The sequence below is a fragment of the Bemisia tabaci genome, chromosome 1 (assembly GCF_918797505.1).
Source record: "Bemisia tabaci chromosome 1, PGI_BMITA_v3".
NCBI classification, from domain to species: domain Eukaryota; kingdom Metazoa; phylum Arthropoda; class Insecta; order Hemiptera; family Aleyrodidae; genus Bemisia; species Bemisia tabaci.
In genome coordinates, this window is record NC_092793.1 from 25,942,591 (window position 1) to 25,955,215 (window position 12,625).

The 12,625-nt window shown below is 36.8% G+C and overlaps 1 protein-coding gene across 2 annotated transcripts; it reads right to left on the reverse strand.

Annotated features, from left to right (window-relative positions):
• Positions 1-67: 67 nt before the first annotated feature.
• LOC109041197 (lon protease homolog, mitochondrial) lies at positions 68-12,242 on the reverse strand. 2 transcript variants are annotated; one of them, XM_019057448.2, is made up of 10 exons: positions 11,432-12,242; positions 10,697-10,785; positions 9,892-10,058; positions 8,900-9,177; positions 7,769-7,960; positions 6,481-6,696; positions 5,471-5,559; positions 4,599-4,738; positions 3,447-3,568; positions 68-2,765 (listed from the first exon to the last, which is right to left on the reverse strand). In XM_019057448.2, exons 1-10 carry the CDS (start codon positions 11,846-11,848, stop codon positions 1,542-1,544), a joined length of 2,934 nt encoding a protein of 977 aa, XP_018912993.2. In that variant the 5' UTR covers positions 11,849-12,242; the 3' UTR covers positions 68-1,541. The 2 variants fall into 2 exon arrangements, with proteins under 2 accessions (XP_018912993.2, XP_018912994.2); XM_019057449.2 differs by having other exon boundaries at positions 8,900-9,126; positions 11,432-12,241.
• Positions 12,243-12,625: the final 383 nt, after the last annotated feature.

The window sequence follows — 12,625 nt, forward strand, 5'->3', positions numbered from 1 at the left end:
CCTCAAAAATCTATGGCTTGACAAGAGTTCTGTCTCAAAACATACTTTAAAGAAACAAAGCGGTAAGTAAATGATATAAAAACTAACTTTTTTAATGAAAAAATAAAGAAACACGGTGTAATTAATCTTAAACATTCAATAACAAAGACCAAAAACAGTTAAATGCTTGAATAAGCTGACGACTAACCTCTGTACTGATCAGAATTTTAATATTTCTTTCTACATCTCTACCAGCTTAGATTCATAGATTTTGGAATTTTGCTCAGTGCCTTACTTACAGTTAGTTCATCATTTCACCTGTTTAATAAAAGAAACTAATGGCTTGTAAAGCCATTTCCATTAATTTACATCACAGCTTGGAGGAAAAGGATTTCAGCCTTAAAAAATTATGTGAACACATACAAATCTGTATGGCTGATGATACAAAGAACATAAAACTATTCTACATTTACGTAATGCTTTGACAAAACATGGTGTCAAACAATTAAACTGATACATGAGTTGGTGCCAATACACCGAGACTTGACATGTAAGCTACGACAGGGGTGAAAGGCTTTGAAACTTTGAAAAATGAAACTAAGCCACAGTCTTTAGATAGCTCGAATTGTTTAGTAATTTATCTGAAGAGACTGTGAATTATAGGTACAAGCAACCACTAGACAAGGCTTTAACTGTAGCTTGCGTTCTCACAATAATACAGATGACCTCTGTCATTTGTACCGTACATTACCCGGCTCAATTTTCCTGAGGTTCTTTGCATAAATTAAAAAAATGAAGATGCAATAAGCAGGAGGGCTGCGATGAAGGAAAGTATCTACTCTTATTTAAAAGTGGGAGTCAGGCCAGAAGGCTTCTCAACAGACTAAGCTCCATTCTAAAAAAATTTGGTGAAGCAGGCAACTTGAGTTTGATTGGGAACTCTACAGAGTGGGAATCGCAACTATCTGGATTTTGAGGTTCCCTTGTATGTCTATATATTAACTCTTAACATAATTTGAGTCACATTCATCAGAAAGGTAACAAAATAGGAAAGTTGAACATAACAAACTCAATCTACTTCAACCGGAGTGGACTCACGTCTTAAGATCTAAGTTTGAAGACTACCAAGGATGAGAACAAGAACTGTCAAAAAAGAAAAGGGCTCTCATCACAAAAATTTATCAGGGCATCGAATTTAAAAAGTCATGCGATGAATTCAGTTTGCCCACCAATCAGTGCTTTTTTGCTTCACCTTGACCATTTGATGGCTCGATTTGATCCTGACAAAACTATGCAGGAACTACAATCATGCAGATGACCTTGCGGTAAAACAACAGTGCCAATTTTGCAAACCAGTGCGTCTGGCTTAAGCAAGAGCAGAACTGAAATTGCACTCAATTCTAAAATTTTATGAGAGGCAGTTCCACAAATCTAACGTTGTACTAGCGCAAAAGAATACCGACTCCAAGAGACTGGAGATTTCATACATAAAAAGATACAAAATTTTATTCTGTACAAAGTCTTGTTTCACAAAGTTTTACATCTATTTAAAACAGACGAGGTTAACTAGAAGAGAAAACAATATCGTAAACTTGACTGTATTGATTCACAAAATGAACTTCTAGACCTTCTGTGATGAATTTTGGCAGATCATCAAAATCTTTCCTATTTTCTTCGGGTAAAATAATGGTTTTAACGCCAACTCTTTTGGCGGCAATTGTTTTCTCCTTGATACCTCCTACAGCTAAAACTTTACCCATTAGTGATACTTCACCTGTCATAGCGAGATCTTGTTTAATTGGCACTTTCTTAGCCAATGAAAGAAGTGCAGTAACAATTGTGCAGCCAGCACTAGGTCCGTCTTTCGGTGTTGCTCCTTCAGGGACATGCAGATGTAGATGGCTCGTTGTTAAGAACTGGTTTGATGGGTCATGTTGACTCATAAAATTCCGTGCCACTGTCAATGCAATTTTAGCTGACTCTTTCATAACGTCTCCCAAGTGTCCAGTTAACTCCAAACTACCTTCACCACTACTTTTCTCAGTCTCTTGGTTGGCTTTACGAGTTGCTGTTTCGATAAACAGAGTGGAGCCACCCATTGCTGTCCATGCTAGTCCCATCACAACACCTGGAGGCGTTAAAGTGTAAAGCCGATCCTGTGTGAAGATAGGTTTACCAACGTAATCTGGCAGAAGCGCAGGGGTCAATTCAACATAGTCTAACTCCTTCTTTGCTACTTTAAATGCAATCTTTCGCATTATTTTCTCAATCTGCTTCTGCAGATTCCGCACGCCACTTTCACGGCAATAAGATTTGATCAGAACCTTTAAGGAATCATCTTCTAGCTTCAGCTGGGTTTCTTTCAAGCCAGAATCAGACCTAGCCTGTGGGATTAAGTACTGTTTAGCTATGGCAACTTTTTCTTCTGCCACGTACCCAGAGACATCAATCATTTCCATACGATCCCGCAAAGGTTCCGGAATGGTGTCGATTACATTGGCAGTGCAGATAAAAAGAACTTTTGACAGATCAACAGGAACGTCAATATAGTGATCTAAGAAATTGGCATTTTGTTCTGGGTCGAGCATTTCTAACAGAGCGGACGCAGGATCGCCCTGGAAACCTCTTCCCATTTTGTCAACTTCATCGATCAAAACAAGTGGATTTTCTGTTTTGGTTTTCTTCAAGCACTGGATCAGTTTTCCTGGCATTGCACCGACATAAGTACGCCGATGGCCTTTGATCTCCGCAACATCTGTCATGCCACCCACACTGAATCGGAAGTACTGAAAGAAAAGAATAGAAAAAGACAAAAGAGTGAAATTACTTGCATAGCAAATATATTAGCTCCCTGTGTGATGTTCTAGAAAAATTGTTTTAAAAATTAAAGGGCAAATTTTAAAAAGAAAGGATTTTTCAATATCCTATTTGGGCTTTAGTGCATTAATCGACGATGAAGAGGCAGAATTGAAAAGGTACTATGATGAGGGTTGTCTTTCTGATCCCCCCAGTTTGTAGCAGTTTGTAGCTCTTCAGTGGCTTAAGGGAAAAGCACCTAAGTAGTAGCCACCGGTAAAAGTTGCCAGGATCCAACTGGATCCTGCACAGAAAACTAAGAAATTTGGCCCTGGCTAATTTCATTACTACGAGTATTTGATATGGTTATCTGACATTTTTTATAACATTTGGTAAATCTCTTTATTTTTAGCTTGGAATGCTCATCTTGTTATTCTTCCTTGTTTCCCCTCTATGAAATAGATTTTGTAACTTAGAAGAGTGTGAATAAATAAATAAATAATGATGAAATTCAGCCAGTGCCAAATACTGTTACATTCCATGCTGAGTCCTTTATGTACATTCAAGGATTTGAGAACTTAGAATAAAAAATTAAATCATTCAAGGACTTTTCAATAAACTCATAACTTCATAAACTCTTCAAGACCCATTTTAAATTCAATATGACTTACCTCTCGATTGAGAGCTTTGGCGATGGATTTGGCAATACTTGTTTTACCAACACCAGGTGGACCATAAAAACACAATATTTTACCCTGAGTTGTCCCTTTCAGCTGACTGACAGCAATAAACTCTGAAAAATGAGAGGTAAGAAAAAGGTAAGTAAATTCAAATAAGCAAAATTGATTCTGTGCCAATACGGAAGGCTCAGAGACTCACTTCTGAGTGAGAGAGGAAAAAAAACACAAAGCACTATTCTTCTGCTTGAAAATGTTTCTACTCGAGGTTGCAGAGATTTGCTTCACATGCGAGCAGGCTCGCCACATCCCATCTCGGGCCCTGGTACCAATTTTAAGGTTCGGGCCCCAAGCACGGAGGGGGGGGGGGTCCGAGGGGCATACCCCGAGAAATTTTAGAATTTATACATTTAATCGGACGCATTTTGAAGCTTCCATAAAGAATTTTTCCATCAATTTCTGCGGAATAATTATGTTTTTTTTTTTTTTATACTTCCAGCACAAAACACTTGCGAATTGCTGCATTCAAAACATCTGGAAATTTTTTTTTTTGGGGGGGGGGAGCATATGATACTATTTTCAGTTCTATGAGGGCCAGGCCCCCTGGACTCCCCCTTCGTTTGTCTATGGCAAGGGAGTTGAGCCATGAGCCATTGAAGTCGAGGATGCCCAGACTGGAGACTCTTAGCATCTGACAACGGAAGAAAATGAAACGCAGTTAATAAAAATATCCCTCTGTACTGAAAATCTTGAAAATAGATAGAAATTTTCCAAGATGTATACTTCTTTGAAAATTTAAGAAGAATTCTACAGTGCCCCAGCGTGTGTCTGAAAACCTATTCACCTTTAGCAAAATTTTTAGTGTAAATTTTTCACTTTTTCTCACGAAACAAAGGTTGCATGTGAATTCGTAGTGGTTTTTCATGGGTAACACGGGCCCCCTCCGGGGCCCAGGCCCCGGTACCAGGGATCTAGTATCCCCCCTTGTGGCGGGCCTGCATACGAGAGTCGTTCCAAAAGTAAATGTCCCTATTTATTTACTCTAAAACTCTATGAGAACAAGTCAAGTTTTCTCTTTATGAGAACAAGTGATAAGGATAAAACGTAAACAGTTGAATGGGAGTAGAAGAAAAATAAGCATTGTACCTAGTATTCTTTTTTTGACATCCTCCATTCCATAATGATGTTCTTCTAAAATTTTAGCCGCCTGCGTCAGATCAAGATTGTCTTCACTCATCACACCCCAAGGCAGTGAGGTTAACCAGTCTAAATAATTCCGCGTTACACTGAAAAAACAGATTAAAATGAGTGAATTTTTGGCAAAATTTGAAAATTTGCCAGATAAAGTGCCAACAGTGTTAGAAAAGTGAAATGGAAACCAGGTATATCAAAATTTGTCCATTTTGGTTTTTCATTTTTTATTAATTTATCATCATCTGTCTTGAATGGGGCAGTGGGGAGGAGTTTTGGAAGGATCGTGGCATGGTTCCCTTTTAGGAGACTTCGTAAAAAAACCAGACAGATTTTTAAAAGGTTCAAAAAAGAATTTTGAAAGGGAGAAAAGACTTATCAAAATCCGCCCAATCAAAAGCTCATAGTCAAGTTGATGTTACACAGCGATATCTAAAACTGAGTTCAGCTACAGGCTATTTCCTTCACCTGGCTATGTCATCAGAGCCCGCCAAAAATATCATTCCAAACGGACCCCAATACTGGCATTTTCAAAGCAGGTTTTTTTCACCATTTATCATTACAAAAATTCCTGGAGGCTTGGTTCATTTCGTACTTTCAGAGGATGAATATCAAATAGTGTATTTTTTCGAAAAATACACTTAAAAATTGGGTGCCACCATCCCATTGTTTTCCCAAAATGTTTCTATCCCAACAATTAGCTGCTGCGGATAGATGCTCATCCAGGCCAAAACCAAAATATGACCCTATATTAGGAGGAAATTTTTAAAGAGCTTTCTTTAGTCTTATCTGTGTTCAAAATTAAACTCAAACGCAAAACTATTTACTTGAATTCAGAGGAGTGGCTTTCCAGAAATCCTAATTTACTAAGTTCTTCATTGATGACGTCCATTACAGGTTTCGGAACATTTTTGTCCTGTAACAACAAGGAGAGAATTTAAATTAAGTACATAGTTGAAATAACAATTTGGTAATTATAAACGGACTTCAATCATAATAATTTCAAAATGAGTGATTATTTTCTGGTCTTCACAACTATTTTTTAGGAACAGATGGAATGTACAACTTACTTCCACACAAAATTTAGAGATTATTTACTGCGATGAAACCTGAACCTTGAAAATTTAAAAACCTTTTAATTACCTTTAAAATTACCTTTTAATTTATACTATTGATGGGTAGCCTTCATGATCCTAGTATAAGTGAAAGGGTAATTGATCCCTAATGTATTTTTTGCAAACTTAAAGATTTTCATCTTTAAAAAGTTCAAAATTGAGTCGTAAAACTTACGAGCCAGCATAATTAAAACTCAGAGGAAACCTGCACCACTCAATTCAATTGCTACAGTAAAAGAGAACAACATTGCTGTCTGACACGGCTGATGTTCCGTGCAAGGTATTTGCAATTTCCCACGCTAAACCTATGTAAAATTATTGAGTTCTCTACACACTACAGTAACCCTGCCGCATGCACAATGTGAAAGGTCGATTTCCTGCTAAACACGTATGTTTGAATTCTTATTAGTAACAGCCGTTTGTGAAGATCTTTTGTTTGCATTTTGTCAGTGTCTAAAAGTTCCAACAAATTCTCTAATGAATCTTTCACCTCATAGCTTATGAAAATGGATTAAACAAATTTTAAGCGAATGACCCATTATGACCCACTAATTGCTTCATATCAGTATCTGTTATCTATGGATGGGAAAAGTAAATTTACGCCACTCTTATACAGAATTTACCACAGAAGTAAATTCTATTTTCAGTTAAATAGATTTGGTTAAAAAGTGACTCCCAAACTGAGCTTATATTTTTATAGGAGTGAAAAACACTTGAGTTACCTTGATCCTCTCACGGAACTTTTCATCAATTGCATCTTTGTCGTCTTTCTCCAGTCCCAATTCTTTCTTTATGACTTTCAGTTGTTCCTGCAGTATATACTTGCGATGCTGCTGTTTGACTTTTTCCTCAACCTCACGCCCAATTTTTTGTTGCAATTTGCTAAGCTCGTATTCTTTTTTCAGCAGAGAAAGAGACAGCATAAGCCTTTTGGGAATCTACAGAAAAAGAAATTTACATTAGTTAAGAAATATTTGCATGGTATGATTGAATGACAAAAATAAATATACAATACTCCAGAGGTTTTATGGAAGTACGATTAAACAAGTTGAGGATGAATATGTAAAAATATCGCATCAAGGTCATTACAATCAGATCAATTTACATTTGTTTTACACGCAGGTTTGTAATGGGTAAGTTGTGCTTGTCACAGTATCATGTTCTGGTGGTTCAAAATTACAGATAACAAAACCAAAAAATAAGCAACAAAAATAAGATCTGTCCTAATGCCAAGTTTATGTCCAAAATATTAACAGAAATATTGCTCATCAAAAAACACAGCATCACCACAATACATCATCCACCGTAATATTGCATATCATAGTTTCTTTCGCTTTGGTTTTCTTGATCAGTAATACACACATTTTCACTGGTTGCTGGACATGAATCATGTATGAAACCAAAAAATGCACTACTGCAGTGGATGATGCATGTTTTTCTAACGCAGTGCCATGTTTTTTTAATTGGTTATGTCTCTGTATTGGACAGATCTTATTAGTTTTTGCAAATCTATATGCTTCTGCCATCAAAACACAATTTTGCGACACGCGCAACTGATTGATTGTATTGGTATTTTTTCCCTGACTGAGTGGTCCGCTACAATATATTAGGATTCGTTGGTTTTCTTTTTTAACCTTCTTTGCCGTATTTTTATTTCATTACGTGCTGACAAGGGCTGCTCATATGACTGTGTCTCTTAAATATCAGCATAGAGAGAGAGATTTTATAACGCTATCTCTCTCTTACACATTGAGTGACTGGGCAATGTCAATTACGGTAGTTTCTAATAGAAATTTTCATTAAATCTTCACAAATTTGATGTCACACTAAGTACTCAAGGTTGATGCTGATAAACGTTATGGATCAGTTTCTTGCCTTGATTTGTACATTATGATAACTAATGTTTCTCAAAGATACAGACTGTGTAACAGCGCAATGTAGAGGTGGATTTTGTCCCTAAATCACTTTGAGTTACCTGAGTAGCAGGACTTAGTATCTATGATAACTTACATTCATTTCTTCTAGGACTTTTTGCAGTTCATTGGCCTCTGCGCCAGTTAGAGCAGCTCCCAAATCGGACAAATAAACAGGATTGTCAACTACCCTTTGCCCTTGATGCAACATCTGCTGTAGTGATTCTCTGTACAGTGGGTTCATGCTAATGATGTCTCGGATAGTTTTGACTACTTCTTGGGTTAGAGCCTGGCAACAAATGAACAAAATGAGACTTAAATTGCTATCCACAACACGAAGCAAAATGTGAGGTGGCTTTGTTGCACATACACATCTACTTTAAAAAAAGAGAAAACAGTTGATTGGAAAGAAGAACTATGATATCCCGCGCAATGCGAAGGATAGGTATTCGCTACAACACTGGAGTGTTCTTTCATATCACCATTGATGTCTGCTATTTACAAGAAAAAGATCATGATGTGCCTTTTGCATGGTGTTCCATAAAACAAAGACAAAGTCTCACCAGATGTGAACGTTAAGAGATGTATTGGATAACTGAATAGATTACACAATGAAAAGTAAAAAGGATAGAGCTCAGGTAAGAGAACAATTGATAGTGTTGTCAACACATGGTTAGACAGTTAGGGCCTTCATTTGAAATATCCACTGACTGTAGGTACACTTCTTCAACTTTTTAGCCTGTGGCCCGATTGTTGAATTCATGTTGATGTGACAAGACAAGCCATATTCTTACCTTCGCCACGCAGTTTATGGCATATTTATGTCTTATCATGCTGCTATAAACTTTCAACAATCAGCAAGATCGTGAACTCTTAGACAACATAAATGCACATTTGGGGGTAAGCCATTAAACTTCTTCTTGAGAATTCTTGTAGCACTCATGTATCACATGGTGCACTACAACAATTAAACACAGACTTATAAGACAACTTTAAAAGGTTAAAAGATGTACAGTCTCAGCAAATGATGACCAAAAAAAGGTTTCTTTTTCTTGTTGTTTCCTGCGTTTGAACCAAAAGGTGATATTTTACCCTTTCTTTACCAGGAAAAGGCTAAATTTTGAGTTTGTGACTAGTTGCCATATAATTAGTGTTCCTATTAAGATTCATTGTTCATTAAAACAGAATAAAGTGTTTAGTAATTGGCAGTCTCACAAAAATGACTCACCTTGACCTCTTCTGTCTGTTTGAAATTTTCATGGACAACATTCTCAACTTCCACCATTAAAACTGGTTGAGGTTCTTTGGCCTCCCCTTCAACTTTCAAAGGTTCGGTGTCTGAGACTACAGTTGTGTCTGGTTGAGGTACCGGGTCTGGTGGGATGGGCTCGACAACTATTTGTTGCAAACGTTTTCGGTTGCGATGTTTGCCCCTCCTTAAGCGCTCGCCATTTTCTACAACAACGTCAATACCGTCATTTAACATCGGATATTTCAGCCGCATCACTGTGGCAACACAGTAATTTAACCTTACATTAGTTTCATGGTAAAAGTACTTGCAATGTTTCATGACACCATCATAACATATTGGAAAATGGAAAATCATCAGATAACTGGATTTATTTGTGATTGAAAGAAGTATGCTGCCGCACTAAGGAAAAACGCAGTAAGAGTATTTGAATGTTGCCAGATTTCCCCTAATAAAAAATGTTTCATCAAAGAAAGTTATGCTTATTTTTCATTAAAACTTTTCCCGACTATGAAAATTGAATACACTTATGATATCAATTATTAAACAACTGACAATTCAAATCAAAATGGTAACAATACATAAGTAAATCTTAATTATGGATATTCATTATAGATTTATGTATTTTTATTGGTATTATGTATGATAGAGGATCATCAGACGAATAAGATCACAAGTTATTAAATTAATGTCATCAAATTATACCGTGTTTTCTGCTATGTCATGATGATGGCAAATGCCAGAAAGCTTTGCCAAATCTGAGAAAAACAAATTTTAATGAGAGTTTTGCCTTATTATATCAATATCACTTGCAACCCTAGTTCTCTTGGTCAAAACAAGAGCTACTATCTATCATGATGAATTACAAGGATTACGAAATTGGAAAGTATTTTAGGAAAACTGCAAATCTCATCGATGACAGAAAGTGTACACTCCGCAACAATCTGCTTGCTTACATTTCCTCAACTCACCTGTGGGAGGCTCTTCACTGTCGAAAATTTGACCGAGTATCTTAATCCTGCGATGAGCCATGACAACAATTCGTAATTTATCCCCCAAATCTTGCATTTCGTGAATTTGAGCGAAGGTGCCGATCTGATAAACATCGTCAAGGCTAGTGATCGCTTCGGTATCATCCCTATGGACAAAAAGAAGCCAGTGCAACAATACAAGATAAAAATGAAGAATAACATGCATCACATCATTCGGCTCCTCAACAGGTCACACTTATGTTAAAGTCAAACAGTGTACTTAGGAATAAATTTGACGAAAAGTAGGAGGTGAATGAAATATATTAGAAAAGTTTTTGATAGCTCATTCAATCTTTTCACCTTAATGCTCATAATTTTTAAGATGTGACGATGGGTAAGTTGCGCCAGTTATAGAATCAGGTTCTAATAGTTTAAGCTTACAGATTAGCAAAAATAATTAGAGCTGTTCAACTGCCAAGTTTTAACATCCGATATCAACATATAGATCACTTATAAAGCATGGTACACCTAGGACATCATCTACCGCAGTAGTGCACAACATAGTCTTACCATATTGGATGATGTCATATGCCATGTTTTTTGATGGGTACATAAATGGGAGCAGTTTTTGATAGCATGTTGGAATTTGGTGTTTGGACTGATCTTATTCACTTTTGCTAATCTAAATGCTTATGGCACTAAAACATGATTCTGCGACTGGCGCAACTGATTTTCCAACATTTGAGCGTTTACAATAATCTGAGTGGACTGTGTTGGTAATGTTAGATTTTTGGATGTCACTTACTCTGAATTCTTCTTCAAGAAAATGCCAGCATAAGGTTGATTCAGACGTACTTTCCTTCTTATCAGATCAATCAGTTGAGGATTCGTTATCTGCAAAAAAAAATTAGGGGGAAAAAAGAGAGAGATTATAATCTGGATCGGCAGATTTGAGATCATGCAGCTGAAGATTAAAACGTACAAAAAACGTAGGCACGCAAATTTTTAGTGACTAATCAGACTGACATTGGAAAAATCAGCCTGACTGCATTCAAGATTCTTCGATTTCCCCTCTTGCAAAGTTATTAACGGAAAACTAAGCAACATGATGCCTTAAAACTTCCTTGGAATCTACTGTGCTTAAATTCTAAACAATATACTTACAAAATTTCAAGTCAGAATATTGTTCCGTTACATGTCAAGTGTGTAAAACGAAAGAGTAGATTGGACAACATCTGATGATATTAGGCTGATACTGGTCAAACCTAATCCATTACTCAGAGCTGCAAGCTCAGAGAGGTTGCAAAGCCTTATTTCTAAAAAAGGTCTTCACTTTATCTTTCTGAAGAACGTCTACGATGGCAAGAGAGCGGCGGCTAGAATGAAAATTTTCTTTGAATACCGATGGTAAAAAGAAATCATCTCGGTTTACACAACTCGTGCATCAAACCACTACTGTTAATTCTTAAAATTTTCAGATTTTTCCAACCTGTCGTACCTCTGAAAGATGATAAACTACCGAAAATGAGATAAGACTCACCTCAATTAACTTGATGAACCTGGGGAATACTGGATTCCTGGTAATGCCGATTAACGGTAGCTGGGGCCATACTTCTGGCACAACCACTGTTGCAGGCAGTGAGTGATGAAGGGGATAGTCATCTTCTGGTTTAGACTTTCCATCATCCCCATCGGCTGGATCATCGTTGATGGTGCTGTAGCTTCTAATACTATGACAACTAAAAGCTGCTGGATGATGCAATGAATTTATGCTATCAACCCTACTTGTCAGCACTGAGCTCGCGCTTGGACCAACCCAGCGATCTCCATCATGCAATGTGGATCTCACTGGTTTTGAAAGAACACGGTAATGATACTTAAAGTACTTTGCAAAAGCCAAGTTACGATGTTGAGCACTAGTGAATTTATCTAGATTTTTCAAACCAATTCTCAACATTGTGTCAGGATGTCCGTCGCAGCTTTGATGAACAAAAGTGAACAGAAACCACTATAGAGATTGGAGGGCATTTAAACTACGAGAAAATATAGACCGGCAGCGAAAATAACTTAGGAGTTGATACACCGCCTAAAATCTATAGGTGGTGTTGCAAGAGAAACAGAGTCCAATAAAGTCATGATTACTTAAGCAAAGGAGTCAACTTTGACGCTGTTTTTCACAATTAACTAAGAAAGCAAACGCTGCACTTAACTTCGAGATTTATAAACAAATAATAGTTTATACAATCGGAGAACTGATGTCTTCTTGGTAAACTGCTTATCACTGAAAATAATTTTTAAACCCACTCCACTAAGTCCACTATTCTAGAACACTGTAGAACATAACCAAAAAGACGCATGTGACACCGGTTGATGATGTATTACGGGATGGTGTAAGGTGAACACCGGTGATCAAAAGTTCCACAGCTTTCGAAAGTTCGGAATAAATTTTGAAATTTTGGCGGGAAAAAAACGGTCCGCAACTCGGCATGCTCAATTTGATGAAAATATTAGGTACAAATCATGAAGAAAACAAGTAAGGTAAGTATTGATGGAGGTATTGCGACTTGGGTTGATTTTGTTCACGTATCAATGTTGGAACTAGATAAACATAAACACACCTGAATCAATTAGTACTTCAATGTTTCTGATCAAACTATTTAAGTGTGTACTTATTTTTTTTTTTTTTTTTTAAAAAAAAAATAAAATAAATAACATTGACTTAAAATTGTTTATG

What these genes read in the sequence shown, in the direction of transcription:
- LOC109041197 (XM_019057448.2), bottom strand. Translation starts at nt 11,848, where the DNA reads ATGTTGAGAATTGGTTTGAAAAATCTAGATAAATTCACTAGTGCTCAA. An exon ending in AGCCACTCCTCTGAATTCAA is followed by an intron (nt 4,739 to 5,470) that starts GTAAATAGTTTT and finishes CTGTTTTTTCAG; the next exon opens with TGTAACGCGGAATTATTTAG. An exon ending in TGTCAAAAAAAGAATACTAG is followed by an intron (nt 3,569 to 4,598) that starts GTACAATGCTTA and finishes CTCATTTTTCAG; the next exon opens with AGTTTATTGCTGTCAGTCAG.